The sequence below is a fragment of the Phragmites australis genome, chromosome 20, assembly GCF_958298935.1.
Source record: "Phragmites australis chromosome 20, lpPhrAust1.1, whole genome shotgun sequence".
NCBI lineage: Eukaryota > Viridiplantae > Streptophyta > Magnoliopsida > Poales > Poaceae > Phragmites > Phragmites australis.
In genome coordinates this window covers 8,975,364-8,991,493 of record NC_084940.1, presented here as the reverse complement: position 1 = coordinate 8,991,493, position 16,130 = coordinate 8,975,364, and the positions used below count along the sequence as shown (strand labels likewise).

Genomic DNA, 16,130 nt, shown 5'->3' with positions numbered 1-16,130 from the left:
TCCTCCTGACGGTGGACTTCGGCGTGACCCCGCTCGAGTTCGTCGTTCCGGCAGGCTAAGTCTGCCTGGGCGGTCTCCACAAACTTCTCGCGCTGCCCAATGGCCTCCTCTCGGGCACGGACCAGCCGCTCCCGAGCATTGAGCTCCACGGCCCACCGCCGTGACGCCTGCTCTAAGCGGCTGGCCTCCTCCTGCGCGGCGACAGCCTCATCGCGCACCTCCTCCAGGGCCTCCCGCTCCTCGGCCACCGCGCGCATCGCCCTCTCGTGGGTGGCGCGGGTCGAGGCGATACGGGCCTTCAAGAGCTGGCCGACCACTTCTAGGCGCCCCCTCTCCTCGACGAGGGCGGCACGGTCCCTCTCGAGCTATGCTCGCTCCCCCATCACGGCCGCCTCCAGACGCTCGATCACCTCCCGGGCGCTTCTAAGCAAGTCCGGAAGGGGTTCTGCGGCCTGGCTGGACGACGGTCGGGCGCTGGGTCCCCTGCGAGCCCTCTCAACAGAGGCGCTCGGGGGTCCCCGATGGCTGCCACGTCGGCGCCGCCCTCGCCGCGGCCACTTGCCCCGCCCTCAAAGTGCTCGGGGTGGGGTCGGCCGGCGCTGACTGCTCGGGCGCAGCCGCTGCCCTCAGCTTAGGGCTGGGCGGCACCTACGGCTCCGGTTCGGTCGGCACTCTCGGATCAGGCGCGGGCGCGCTCGGCTCGGGGGCAGGAGCCTGCCTTGGCACCTCTGGTCGCCTTTGGTCTCCGGCGGGATCCTTGGGCTTCCTGAAAATAGAAAAAGGTTAGTCCCCTAACTTACATCCAGGCACAAACGCTCGGGAGAAAAAGGAACTCACATAGATTTCGGTCCGCGGTATTGCCACCGGGACTCTGGAATCTTGAACTCCGGGCCCTGCGGCTTCGGCCCAGGGTCTGCCTTCCTCCCCTTCGACGGGGGGCTCTGTCCCTCGAGCCGTTGAGGGGCCACCGTGGAGCCTGCCTCCGATGGTGGGTTGGCCCGGGCGCCCGCTGTCGCGCCGTCGGCCTGGCCTTGGTCTTCGGGCTCCCGCGCCTTGGACCTTGCCTCCGTCGCGGACTCCCCACCGGATGATTGGCCGCCCCGGCCTCCCTCCTTCGCGCTGCCCGCCACCGGCCACCGCCGTGGAGACGACAGCGACGATGAGGACGACGACTGGGGCACGAACGATCGGAGGTGTTTCCCTTTGTCCCCCGGGGCCGCCGCTACGCTACCGGTGGCACATCTTCCGCCGGCCTGATGGCTGCTGCCTGCGGCAGCCCCGCGGCCGGCCTGCGGCCTGCTGCCCACGGCGTCCCTACCGCTGGCCTGCGTCCTGCAGCCCGTGGCCTCCCTACCGCCAGCCTGCGGCCTGCCGCCCACGGCCTCCCTGCCGCCAGCCAGCGGCCTGCCGCCCGCGGTGTCCCTGCTGCCGGTCCTCTGCGCGCCGCCCGTCTCCTCATCTACCCCGGAAATCTGGATAGTCCCGGGGTTCCGGCGCCCCGATCGGTCGACCAGACCCTGGGCGTCGAACTCGGGCAGCGTCGCCTGCAGCGCCACCCGGCTCGGGTCCACATAGAGTGCCAACTACTCCCGGGGCAGGACCGCCTGGGTGAGGTCTTCAACACCGGTCACCACCCGGAGTAGGGCTGCCAGCGCTCTCTCGTCAAGGTCCCCGTCCTCGTCAATATGGGTCCTGGTGATGTCGTTGGGGCCCGTGTACATCCAGCAGGGGTGGGCCCGCTCCTATAGGGGTGCCAGGCGGCGACGCAGATAATCCGCCACCACCATCACCGACGTCAGCCCCGCCTGACGCAGATCATCGATGCGGTTCAAGACCGGCCGCATCCGCTCGTCCTCCGTCGGAGCCGCCTCCCAGGTCGGCCTGTGGGGCTCCGCCACCGCCTTCGGCAGCGCGAGGCGATCGTGGGGGTTGACGTCGACGTAGACCCAGTCGTGCCGCCAGTCCTCCCACTTGCAGAGGCCACAATCAGTTTAGGTTCCAAAGAAGACTTAAAGCACAAGTCGACTTAGGGATTTGGAGGCTTAGCTTACAAGATGAAGCGAATGTTCAAGCAAGCAGCCAAGTATACAAGATGGGCACATTGATGAAGATCATGATTATCACATACCCAAATCCCATTCCAAAGGTAAAGGAGGTAATTAGCTAGATGTAAAATCTTTTAATTGTTGTAGCTCATTTGCCTTATCTAGGATTGCATATGCTTATTTTAATTTATTGCAATACCTAGTGTAGGTTTTCATATGGTTGGTTTTTTGTGTTTATCTCTAACCTATGAACAACCTACATGGTTTATTAGTTGTAGGTTCTTTTCATAGCACCAATTTTTACATTTGGTATCTTTTATGTGCCATGATCCAATCTATAGGATAAATCCCTATTGTTATCAATAACAAGTGCATATTTATATCTCATAAGTATTCAATACTTGTATACACATATTTAGAGGGAGCATATCCTATAGGTTGTGATTTTGAGAGTAACATGTGTTTCTAGTGACATCTTTTGTAGTTTCATGGAGCAATCAACATGTACTCGGAGGTATGCCATACTTAAATATTTCAATTGGTATCATTATCAAATATTTTATTCATTTGAGCTACCTTCATGCATAATATGACTTAAACTTCCTATCTTGATATATTGTCTAGTTGTGCATATATTTCTTTAACATCATATGTATGCACATATAGGGGGGGTTTAAACTATATTATGTAAGTTTCATAAATTATGATCCATATGCTTTCATAGCATACATTTGGTATCATCCATTTGTAGTGATATCCATATAATTGGTACTCTTTTATTGGATCATGATTTGTGAAACTCTCTTCTATGTTCTCTAATGTTTTTCCCTTGAGTTCAAACATGTGTTTATAGTCATTTTTGGGAGATTATTGATAAAGGGGGAGAAGTTTGACGATCAAAGCAAGATAGAAGCAAGATGAACAATATGAAAAGATTGTAGCAACAAGCAAGACATCTAGGAATGCCAAAGTTGACAAAAGGGGAGAAGAAAAGATGCTAGACGCCTAGATTGACAAAAGAGAAGCTCTTGCATAGGTCGTTCAAGGGAGATAGTGGCAATGAAGAAAGAGAGAGCCACAATAAAGCGGGATTAAGTGGTAAGAACATGCATCCAAGTAATATGGTAAGACGTTGTGCTCACTTATGATCTTTATATTTTGTATCATTTATTATTTGTCACTTGATTTGGTTGTGTTGTCATCAATCATCAAAAGGGGGGAGATTGTAGCGAAAATGACCCTATTAGGTCATGATTATGATTTTGGTGATTAATGATAACATAGTCAATGGGACTAACATGTTTGTCAAGAATATATGTTAGTAGGTCTCATGGATGCAATATATGAAGAAGCCACCACAGTCGGACAAAGTTGGACTAAATTGGAGAAGTTCTAGGAAGATTTGTCTCACCGGATGGTCTGATGCTTCGGGTGTTTGAACTTACCGGAGTATATTTGTCAAATGGGAGAGAGGTCTGAAGACCTCACCGGAAGGTCCGATGTTTGAGCAGAGTGCTCACCGGAGCTATTCTTTCTGAGAAGGTGCTGTACTGAAGAAAGAAGGTTAAGCCTCACCGGATAGTCTGGTGACCAGTGGGAGTTGCACCGGAGCATTTCCAGAGAAAATAAGAGAAGGCTCAACCCACTGGATGGTTCAGTGTTGAGAAGGATGCAACCACTGGAGCATTATTACCAGAGAAGGATGCAACCACTGAAGATTGAAGGTTCAACCCATCGGATGGTCCGGTGTGAATGGAATGAGCACAGATAATACACCGAACAATGAACAGTGCAAAGAAGCAGAACGAAGTTCAACCCAACAGATGGTCCAATGATGAAGGCTGTGAAACACCGAAGCATTATTTTCAGAGAGGGTTGCATTGGCTCAGTTGGCTGAAGACAACTCACCGGATAGTCCGGTAATAAAGTGATGTGCATCGGATGCATACATCGGAGCAATTTACATAGAGAAGAAGAAAAGACTCGGATGACCAAGGATAACTCACCGGATAGTCCGGTGATGGAGATGAAGTATACACCGGTGTATCCGGTGTTCATAGAGGAGTTTGTGAGAGTGTACTCACCGGATGATCCGATGTTAGTACTACTATTCTCATCGGATCATCCGATGTTACCAGCTTTTCAGAGCCGTTGGTTAACGGCTAGTGCATGGGTTTGAGACTATAAATACCACTCTACTCAGTCATTTGAAGGTGTGGCATGCTGCTAGAGTCCAGAGAAGTTCATGTACACCTAATAAGATATCCAAGCCACAAAAGTGCTCAAAGTGATCATTTAAGGCGATTAAACACATCATTAGAGAGTGATTAGTGCTTATAGGCTTAGAGAGAGTGTTGCTAGGTGATTGCTGCCTAGAGAGTGGATCAATGAGTGATCCAATCTTGTACCAATTGGTACGCCAGCACCTTGGAGTCTTGGTGAGTCACCAGCAAATTTGTTGACCCTCCGACATAATGTGGAGTGGCGGCAAGACGATTGTGCGGGGACGTGAGACCCTTGTCTTGGTGACTCAAGCTCCAAAGTTATCACAGTGTCAAGGAACTAGAAGAGAAGCTAGGGTGAAACCTTGCCTTGGTGGTTTATCTGGGTGGAGACCTTGTCGTTGTGACTTGGTGGCTCAAGAGCCGTAACCAGGTGCTGACCGGGAGCATATCCTTTGTGGAGCTCCAACATGTACTAGGGGTGACATTCATGCTATTAATATCACAGAAAAAAATTATTTATGCCGAGTTTGCTCTCTCTACCTTATTTACGTTTTCGTATTTATATTTTTGCAATTTACCTTCTTAGATAGATTACAGGTGTTTTGATCGGTAGAATAGACACACTAGATAAACCTAGAGCATATTTAGATAGAAATTGATATAGATTTATCTTATATTGTTTTTAGAACCAAAATAATTTTAAGTATCCTAATTCATCCTCTTTTAGGATGTCACCGATCCCATCACGTGTTATCTTTGTCGTATTATACAACTCACCTTTGATAAAAGACAACATAACAAAATAGCAAATACGCATATCCATCGTTGAACTAGCGAATGTACATAAAAACAGTAGCTGCACGCATATCCATCGTTGAACTACGAATAATAAGAATTTACATATATATATATATGTATTAATTAATGGACAATATGTAACAACAAAATAAATATACACATATTGCCGTACAGGACAAAGGAAGAGCAAAGGTACATACGTACACGAGAAACATTAAGAAAGTTTGGCCAAGGCTAGCTCCATTTAACCTTTCTTAGGGCATCTCCAACAATACACATCAGTTAGCTATAAGCTTGCCTAAATCAGTATTAGTCCTACATGGAGAAAAAAAAAAGAAGAGACAACAATTAATTTTTGTTGTAGATATAGTCTAAAAAAATGAGACATAATATGTGAATATTAAAAACACGAAGAGACAATTTTATAGATAGTCTATCGGAGAAGTTATCTTTACTATAATATATGATATGTATACTCTTATAGGTAGTAAGTTCTATATATGATATCCTACTTTAAGGGTGGTCTTAAGAATCCAAAAGAAGTTATTTAGAAGAGATAGATACATCCTAACCTCTATTGCTCCCGTGTAAAGCCTTTTTTTACGCAATAGGAACAAAGTAAGTATGAATTCCGTTTTTGTTTGTAAATTCTTGTTTGTATCCTTTGAGTGCACGTCTATAAGTAACGATCAAGAAAATCGATCCTAGACAGTCCAGATGTGAAAAACCACTTAACAGAATCCCATTCGATGACTCATGATCTATATCTTTACTCGATTAAAAATTAGCAACTTCTTATCTTCAAACCCAACCCTACCAAACGTAAGGCTACTAGGGTAACATCGACAAGGTAATTAGGGAACCATCTGGTGTAAAGGTTACTCGATGGTTTATGCCGCTAGTTATGTAACGCTAATAGAAAACTGGTATTAAAAAGCTAATATATGAAAAATCTTGTTAATTTCACTGAAAATACATTTATTATCTTTGCCTTTAGCATAATAATAGACATGCATGGATAGTGCCAATAGGAAGAAATTTAGTCCGTCATTGATTAGATCATTATAAACTATACATAACCACTCTAGTGGTCCTTTTTTAAAAAAAAAATACTCTAGTGGATAGCGTGACGTGTGTTGACCACTTACAAGATCGTTTTATAAAAAATAACAGAGATCAATACATATCAAAAAATACAATAGGCTATATGTTAAAATGTAGATATACTAATACAGACTAATCAAGGTGAATCTAATATATGCTACGCCGACCGTAACAGAAAAACGTCATAAGTGTAAGAATGAATCGACAACGGATCCTCCCTTGGGAAGTGAGTAAGAGCCGTCTTGTCATCGAGTTCTCTCACGAGCATTCGCGCAAAAGCATCGTCCTAGCTAGTATCCAGAGCAACAAGTAGCACAATATATTCTTAGCTGAAGTACAAAAATAATGAACCGAATCCCATCCTCTTCAGTCATGAGTCCTAATGTCCTATCTCTCCAAGTCCGACCCTAGCAACCTTAGGGCTATACGACACCATGAGCAAGAACAGGGATGCCGCCGGCTTCGTCCCCAATTTGGGCAAGACGACAATGAACAGTTTGTGTAGTGGGGTATGGTTCCTATCCCTCTCTTCTCGTGTTGAGTTGCTGCATCTGCTTGGCACTTTGCAGTGGTGGTCGACGACGCGACGGGACGAGGCGTTGGTGGTGGTGGTGATGGTGGTGTGGCTGACAGAAGAGAGTGAGCATGCAGCGGCCAGACTGGATCTAAATATGGCTGATTCTGAAGAGATACAAGACGATGGATGGATGAATGCCTAGACGCAGCTGTTGTTGCGTGCTCACTTCTCTTTCTGTCAGGTCTCTTCGGAATAAGGCACTCTTAAATTTTATGGCAGCCGCTGCGCGAATGCACGCCATGGATTCTCGCGCCGGGCAATTTCTCTACGTTTCTTTCCTCGGCGAGCTTCTCGTTGCCATCTCTGTGCCTTCCGATGATGGATTATTAGCAGGGCCTTCAGCCTTGGGGGAAGAGGACGCGTGATGGATTAACACCGCTCTTTGCTCGCCTTCCCAGATGTGCTTAACGGAAAGCACTGTTTGACTAGTCCTTGCTAGTTGCTACCCCTTCTCCCTCTCCTTTACCCTCTCTCTCACTTATGTACTCTCCTTTTTTTGGCAAAGATCTCACAGCAAAAATTGCATCTTTTTCCCTTTTGTTTTGCTCATCTTATGTGGTGCTCTGAGTGTTGTGAGGTAGGTGGGAGGTAGATCTGCTTGGTTGCAAGTTGAAAGGGGGCACCTACCGGCGGCGGTGCCTTCAAGATCTGGAAATGTTTCTTCTCCGGTGAGTCGATGCTTCCCCTCGTCCTTAGCTTCTGCTAAAGCGCGTGCATGCCTCCTCGTACTCGGCCTACCTGTGGTATTGTGTTTATATTGTTATTTCCCTTGTTTTGGAGTTTGCTCTTGGATATATGGTTCGTCCTAATGACGATTGGGGATTTTGCATCTTATCGCACTTGTACCAGCCATATGAGCTAGCTATGAGTTGTCTTGTGGTTAACTGGCTGTTTCGTTCACGCAGTTGTTTGTCTTTGGTGTTCATCAGGTAGCCGTGCATGCATGTTTCTCGTTCTTAATTTGAGGGAATCGTTGTCAATCTACGAGATAACATCTAATTGTCTTCCTAACTCGCTCGTGGCCTGGTTTTTTTCAGTCCTTCATTATATGATCTCCCATGTGGGAAATTGGGAATAGCACAGTGCAACATATGGTCGTTTTATTGTATGCAGAATAGAGAACTTGGTTAACCACTGATTGGGCAAACCGTTAGGATTTCACATTAGCTGCGCAATATCACCAAACTTACAAGCTTGTATTTTTGGTTTCGGTGCTGCAAGCTATATCATTCGTGATCCATTAGTTCTGCATACATCTCCCTTTCTGTAAGTTTAGAAAACTGCGGTGCTGATCCTCCTTGCTGTTGCTGCATGCATGACAAATAGAGTTTTAATTGATGTTCAGTGGATGTTACAGAAATTTTAGCTAGCTACAAAAGATATTTAATGAATCTTAACTTGATCATGTTAAGTTGTAGTTATGAACTACACATATGGATCAATGTTTGGTTTAAATTTTAATTGCATGTCATATATATTTGGATACTACCTGACACTGAACAAGATGTATATTTGTATGGCACTTATATATGATATTTGTTGTTAATTTTTACGTTTTCTGTTATTTAAGGTTTTGCAGATTGTCTTGACAGCATATCGAGCAACTTACTATGTTGATAATGACAATGTGTGGGGCTGTGGCTCTTCTTACATTATCTGATAAAAATTAACCAGCGTTCTTATTCATTCATCTTGCTAGCTCAAGCTTTGGATCCACAGTAGACTTAAAGATTGTTTAATCCTTTGACACAACAAAGGGATTGGTTCAAGAAGATACTGGGTGCATGGCGCCTATGCTCCTGAAGGTTATTGACTGCTCACAGAATCTCAACCAATTAAAGAGATTTTAATCTCCGTTGAAATCCAGTTGCTAGATCATCTAGCTGCTTACTCATTCTTTATTTGAAAATCCGAATACAAATTGAAATATAGTTATGTTGTGGACGTGCTTATCGGGAGGACTTACCGGCGCAGGAAGGGTGCAACCAGGCCATCGACAACTCCAAGTGGCTGAGATGACCTGGCGGCAACACCTTGAACACAAGGAGATAAGTCAAGGCTTAGAGTTCGTTTGAGTTTGTTTAGCAGATCGTCATTATTTTTTAGTTGGTTGCTTCGTTAGTTGCTGGCACCTGAAACTATAAAGGTAACCCTAAGTGTCCAGACCTCAAACTCATCTCCTTGCTACGTTCTCTCCGCTCCTCTTTGAAACCATGCCACATCAATGGGACCTTTCATCACCAATGCTACCTGAGTGTTTATGTCTAAAGTCAGCATTCTATTGAATTCATTTAGTATGTTTCTAGCAATATGGATATATTCTTCATACCTATGGAAAGTGAATTTTTCTAACCCCGTAGTTCTATCCTTTTAGCAGGTTTGTGTTTTTAACATTTTGATAATAAACCACCATTTGTACTATATGATCAACATATATAGCCTGCGCCATCACCATAAGAGTATGTGGATGTACCCCTTTAAACTTTTTGGTAACTATACATGCAATGAAACTACAAATCAACAGCAAGGATGTTATTATACTTCAATAGATGAAAATATTGGCTGGTTTGTCCAAATTATGCATTTAACCATAAACATTCATTTGATATAAATAGCTAGCTATTGCATAATTAATTTCACAAGTCTGTGGAGTACTGGAGTCATTATGTTTACTTGAGCCGCTCAACCAATCTGTTTGTACATTCAAGGCAATTGAGTTCAATTTTAGTTAATTGGGTAGCCCTTCCTTTTGATTTTTAATTAATTACTGAAAATGGTCTAACTAGACCCTTCCAACTAATAAATCTTGGACATGGATGCTAATTTGAGCAAACGAGCATTGCAACTAAACTTTGCTATTCAGACGGCTTGTGGAATTTATGTCGCTAAAGAGCATATAAAGATCAATCATTTCGATATGTACTTTTCCTAGCACATGAACTCAGAGAATCATGTATGAAATATAATACACTAAAAAATTATTTAGAAACAAACTCGAAATTATTCTGAGTCCAATATGAACAATAGTTTTCAGATTATAACATGTACAACGGACATGATGAACAACATGAGGGAATCTGTGAAACAATGCAGTGATATACAAGGGTGTTTTGAGGTCATTTTAAGTGTTTTTGACGGACTGTTGCCTTTGATCATAAATTAATTACAGGCTATAGTTTATTGAATGGAACAACTTTGAAATGTAGCTATGAGATTTAGCTTAACAAACAACAATGATGCTACAAATATGCTAAAATAGTATTTTTGTTAGTAATTTATATTTGATTAATAGGAATTTAGATTATAAGATGCCATGCAAATGAAATATTAATTTATTGTCTATTCCTCGTGAAAGCAATAAACACGAGCTGTAAATTATGAGATATCGAATCAGAGAACAATGCTGTGGTATTAAATAGGATGGGAGAGCTACAATGATCAAGTCCCTGAAGGGTTATGATCTAATGTGTCACTTGACGGTGTGTACAAGTGTGGAAAGAATTTTGATAATGATATTTTGAAAGTCGTGTAAATAAGGTAAATAGTTATTATCTATACTTGTTAACATTCTTTAAAGTAAAATTTCCCACCAAAATGCCCGGTGAAGTTTTGGAAGTTTTGTTTTTTAAGACCTATAACAAATCATGTTAGTGTTTTTACCCCAAAACCACGTTATGAAGCTTTAGTACTCCCTCAAATCAAAAGATAAATCATTTTAGCCACATCACTCTTCCCCAAATATAAGTCAGGTCTTCATGTTTGTGGCTCCTTTTCTTCTCTTGTTCTCGTTATACCATTGCTAGATAAATGTTGCCAATTCAATTAGTGTATTTAAGAGACAAATTTATCAAGTATAGTGAGCATTGAAGGGCAACATGGTCATTTAATATACTATTACCTTAATTCTGGAGCAAAGGTTTGAAATGATGATGCATATTTGGAATGAAAGGTAGTTTTAGTTTTTCAGTATATCTTATTTGAATTACATTTCACAGTGATAGAAATTCCTAATTAAACAAAATCAAACAGTACGATGACACAAATAAAGTAAGTAGAACCTCAAGGGTTCGGTTATACATGTACATATACTTAGAGGGTTTGAATTATTATTATTTTTTGGAAGGGGGTGTTAATTGTATGAATTGAAATTGTTTTGGAGGAGTTTAATGTGCACAGATTAAAACCTCACGTATTTTTCCTGCTAAAGTTGTTGTATTTGCACAATGTAGTGGAAGAGGATAAAACTTATATAAGCTCATATGATTGCAGCCTAATTCTAAGAGTACGGGTCAATTTGGTTTACATGAGCCACTCACATGCCTATCACCTATATGCACGGGGCGCCTGAAGAGAGCAGCTCTGACTATTAATCTCTGTCCGTTCATATTTTGTTTAGTTTGACTGATTGTTCAATCAAGCTGATTCAATCATTTTTTTATTTTATCTTTTGAGACAGGCTAATATAGAACTCTGTGCATATGATACCTGTTTGGCCGATTTCTAGATAACTAAGAGACTTAGAAGCTCTGACAATTAATTGATCTCTGCTCATTCAGAATTCTTTTTAGTATGCCTTGATTATTTAATCAAGCTGATTCAATCATTTACTTTTGTTTTCAGTATACTGATTCTGTGAGTGGTAGATGATCTTGCAAAATATATCTAATTAATAATTTCTTTTGAGATAGGCTACTATAAAACTATATGTATATGGTACATGTATGACCAATTTCTAGGAGGGGCATTTGCAAATACCTCCCTGGTTTTTTTATTTTTTGCAAGGATGTCACTCGAATGACAGTTTTAATGATATTTTTGCAATTTTCTAGTGGTAAGCTTGCAATAACACCAGGAGTAGTGGTTTCTTTGCAATTGTCCCTTTCTAGAACTAGTAGACCTAATGGAATGTCTTTCGGTAGCGAATGGCTATTAATTAGCCTTCTGCTAGACATATAAATATTATTGGAAATTTAAATTATTGTTGTTATTGTTAAAAAAACCTTGATCTTACTAGTGCAATTAATCACCAGTACACTAAAGAAGTCAATTTATGCCGCATTCTCTGCTGTTACTTGATCGTATATGGCCTGATCATGCTGATGCCTGTTCAGGTTAGTTGGCAGCCTTAATAAATTCTATCTCAGGCTAGTTGGCAGCCTTAGATAGATTCTATCTTTTTTAGGACGATAAGTTCTGCCAAATGAATTATGTTGTGTCGTGATTGATTTGATTACTTGAACATGTTGCTTTTTAATTGCATCCTGAGTTATTCCATCAGCAGCGTCCATAATGAATTTGTGGTTAAGGTAGTACTTGAAATCTACGAAATGTTTGGGGTAATAGGGAGTATTAGGCATACATCATTTAGTGCATCAGAGGTGCCCTATAAGCAATCTCTCATCTTATATCAATTGGTCAGGTGCATTCTTTCACCTGCTTGAAGTTGCGGATGCAGTATTTCCAAGTTTCCGGCATCATTTCATGAAGTATGACCTCAGCGAACTAGATATTACTGCAGAGTTCAGTGCAGCTGTGCATGCAACCCAGTTATCTGTCCTGGCATACAATATGAGAGCTATTCCATTTCTGTAAGGCTATTACTCAACTTGCTTCTCAATTTTCGTCTTCTCTATTGCATGCCTAGCTCGGTGTGCTTTGTTTTGAAAGTTAATCACAGAAATGAGGAAAATAAAAATTATATTATTTTATCTGAGAGAAGCTTTCCACTGATCTAAGTATGAGCCGAAGCTAGGTTTGTTCCCAGTGAAGCCTAGGACAATCGGTGTGCTTAATATTTCTGAAGTGGTGATGAATCTACACTGAGACTTGTCGTGAACTGATGATTTAGGTTTGAAACCACGCTATCTTGTTCTCAGGGGTTTAATTTCCGTTTTTGGGAATTCTGGCTACCCACTAGGACGTTGGTAACTGATTGGTTTCAGTTTCTCTTGTGGATAAGCCAATTTCTTTTCCTTTGACAAGTTCAGCTGTGTCCTCAACTTGATATAGTAGCACTGGCCTCTAAATTCTTTTGAGATAGTGCACTCAGATACTCTAGCTAGAACTGACCGGTTTTAATTTTGAATCCAGAAATCTGCCGGTATTTCTGGTTACTGTTTTTACAACCCTAGTACTGGTGATCACCTTGATTATCTTTGTTGCAGATTCTGCAGGTAATATACTTGTAGTCAAGGTGGTTTCTGTGTCTCATACAAGTGCCAGGTATATGGCATACAAGTAAAACTAGCTATGTATCAATTACATATTGAAAACAGTCACTTGTGTTTTTTGCTTGTTGCAAATATCTTTTGTTATTAAACAAAATTGACAGAAGAACCTGTGACATAATTTTTGTCCTTGCTAACTTCATACTATACAATTCCCAAGTCAGATCATTCCAGTATGCAGGTACTCAATTTTCATTGTGTCATCTAATAGTGAAACGGTCAAGCAAAAGTTCCTAGTAATGTCCTATAACCGAATCAGTTTGTGCTTGTATAGCTTTGGGTCCAACCAAGCAATTGCTCTTTGAAGAACTGATGTAAAGCGGGGCATCCCCCGCCCCCCCCCCCCCCCCAAGAACGCGTGAAGCTTGCGTGTCTTGATAGAAGCAAGAAAATGGAGAAGCACACCGCATGTTGTCACTGGTACTGCTTGCTTACCATGTATAGATTGTCTTCTCCATTGTACTGTACGTTCTTCTGTCGAAGCCGTCATGTAAATTTCTGGGGCTGTTTTCACAAAGGGATAAAGGTATACTGTCACAGAAATCACAGAAACAGCAAAAGCAAAGTGTCACAGATGTTTTCTTATAACCCGTCATTGTCAAAATAGTCACATATGGTTACTAAGGTATACATGTCTATAACATGACCGTCATCTGGGTGTGTCAAGAGGCACAAATAATTTTTTTAAATCCGCCCGTGTCTCTATGATACTTGTCTGTAACATTGTCACAAACGGTTTCTTCTAAAATCCATCTGTATCTCTTTGGTAGACACAGACAAATGAAAATAATAAACCGTATGTACTTAAAGACCATCTTCACGAAGGTGAATATATAGACGGATCATTCTAATAATCGTCCATGTCATGCAATTATTGGTCTTAAGATAGCCTTTTGGCACAAGTTTTTCAGACATAGTCGCACGTGAGTCTTCAGACAGCGGGTTGAGCTTTCTCTACGGGGACGATTTCTTTGCAACGCGAGCTTGCTCTGTTCAAATACCTAGAGGTTAGTATTTACCTTCTTAATTTAGCTCCATATTGGTAGCTAGATTCACCGAACCATTGCGTTCAAATATTTGACATTCTATTCAACTATACAGTGCAAATATTTGACATTCTATTCAGCTATACAGCGCAAGCCTCCTTTGCGCGAGCTCCCTCTGTTGGAATTTGTAAAGGTTAAAATTTACTTTCTTTAGCTCCGAATTGGTAGGTTGATAGAACCATAACTTAAAAATATTTGAGCTTGTGTTCGAGCTTCTGTTAAAAAAAATACACCTGCTATCTTTTTCTAGTTCAGGACTATTATATTGACTCTAAAATTTGCACTTAAAACAATTCCTTAAGTTTAAAATTCAATAACTGTTAACTTTTGAAAATTACAAATGGCTGACCGAAGTTGGATGTATATAGAGAATCGTACTTGTGTTGTTCCTTTAATGGTATATCTGGATTTATGCGTGTTGTTGAGACAAATATGTTGAATAAGAATGACACCGAACTATTTTTTGTAGAGAGGTTGCGAAATGAGTGTCTGGTGGAGATGTACATGCCGGATGATCCATTGGTGGCCTTTAACCTTAGAAGTTCAAGCACCTAATGCAATATTGTAAACTCCTTATCACAGTCATTCGATTCCTCATACAAAAGATCCTTTGATGCCTTCTGTAACGTCTCAAAATTATCTAAATCTCTCATGTCCCTTAAAATATGCGATTCTGCATGGCGCAACATTTACTCCAGATCAAAATCAGTATCATCATTTATCATAACATCAGTGTCGCCTTTGACTACCTCATCATCACCATCCCCTTAATCAGCAGCGATATCGTCGTTTGGTTCGCTTGCACGTTGTTCACCGTGATTGGACCAACATGTGTAATCCTCAACAAAACCTCTCAAGATCAAGTGTGATTTGATTATACTTGATTTATCCCATAATTTCTGGTTCTTACTGTCAGAATATGGAAAATATATTTCCTTTGTCTTCTTAGTCAAAGCGTCTGTCTCGGTGGCTTCAATAAAAGCAGAGAGTCCTTTGATATATATTTCTCCATATTTTGGCGCATCATACATCCATGCTATGTCCATTTTTAACTTCAATCACAAAATTAGATACATAAATTAATTAATTAATAAGAAAATCATAATTAAAAAAAATTAAAAAAGGGGGAAAATAGACATGTTATGATTATAATATGTCTACGCAATTGAATCAACATTGACGCAAATTTATGGCTCAAAACAATGTGATTTCATCACTCTATCCCTCTACATCTAGATCTAGATCTAGATAAAAAAAATCTCCATTCATGATAAAACCTCCTAGAGGCTAAAAAAACATCAAATTGATGCTATATTTTTGAAATATAATGCTAGAATCATGTGAATCTACACAATTGAATAAACATTGCCATAAATTTAAGCTAATTCGAGGATCTAAATAGCTAGAACCACAAGCATCTCTAGAACCTACTCAAACCCTAAATAAGCCATAAATTTAAATCTAGACTTCAAAAAGATGTTAGCTAAGGATGAGATACTCTTACCTTAGATGTCTCCTCCAAGGAATTGAAAAACAAAACATTCCCCTTTGTTTTCAAATTTTACGACCGCCTTTTGAGCTCTACTGTTCAAACAAAAGTGAGCTCGATCTGAATAGAGCTCCCCGCGGATAGGAACTATTTATGGAGATATTATCACAGACAGTTCATATAATGAACCGCCTGTGGGTTCATTTCCACATACGGTTCCTTATGTGAACCGCCTGTGATAATGGAGCTATTTTCACACTGTGGAAACAAGTTTTCACAGGCGGCCCGAAACCGCATGGGCCCCTAGCCTACTACTTAGATGGTTTGTCATATGAACCGCCAGTAAAATGAACCCTAGGTGTCTCGAAAAATAGCTTTTGTAGTAGTGTGGGTCTGGTGGAGATGAGAGTTGGCGTCACGAGATGAATGAACTGAAGCGAGAAGTAGCTGAATTAAAGATTCTGAGTTCCGATCTATCGGAGATCAAAAGATTACTGCTGAGCCAAAATGATCTGGAGACAGGAACTAGTCGAAATCCAGAAGATCATAACAGGAATTCCCAAGCTGGTGATTATATGGTTCAGGTGATCAACAACATTCCCACTACACCCACTTCTCG

The 16,130-nt window shown here is 41.6% G+C and overlaps 1 protein-coding gene and 1 long non-coding RNA gene across 5 annotated transcripts; one reads left to right on the top strand and one right to left on the bottom strand.

The window, feature by feature from the left end:
- Positions 1–648: 648 nt before the first annotated feature.
- Positions 649–2,102, bottom strand: LOC133901436 (predicted GPI-anchored protein 58). The gene is made up of 4 exons (XM_062342809.1): positions 2,052–2,102; positions 1,785–1,970; positions 838–1,172; positions 649–766 (listed from the first exon to the last, which is right to left on the bottom strand). Exons 1-4 carry the CDS (start codon positions 2,100–2,102, stop codon positions 649–651), a joined length of 690 nt encoding a protein of 229 aa, XP_062198793.1.
- Positions 2,103–6,381: 4,279 nt separating this feature from the next.
- Positions 6,382–13,443, top strand: LOC133902521 (uncharacterized). Of its 4 annotated transcripts, XR_009906875.1 has the most exons (4): positions 6,382–6,681; positions 7,331–7,417; positions 8,449–8,554; positions 12,169–13,443. It is a non-coding gene; the product is annotated as an uncharacterized LOC133902521 (long non-coding RNA). The 4 variants fall into 4 exon arrangements; XR_009906874.1 differs by lacking the exon at positions 8,449–8,554; XR_009906873.1 differs by having other exon boundaries at positions 6,385–7,417.
- The last annotated feature ends 2,687 nt before the right edge of the window (positions 13,444–16,130 follow it).

Coding starts and splice junctions, on each gene's coding strand:
- LOC133901436 (XM_062342809.1), bottom strand. CDS start 2,102: ATGTGCCCATCTTGTATACTTGGCTGCTTGCTTGAACATTCGCTTCAT. Junction 1,971..2,051: donor TTGAACATTCGCTTCATCTT/GTAAGCTAAGCC, acceptor GGCCTCTGCAAG/TGGGAGGACTGGCGGCACGA. Junction 1,173..1,784: donor CGGGGCTGACGTCGGTGATG/GTGGTGGCGGAT, acceptor TTCGTGCCCCAG/TCGTCGTCCTCATCGTCGCT.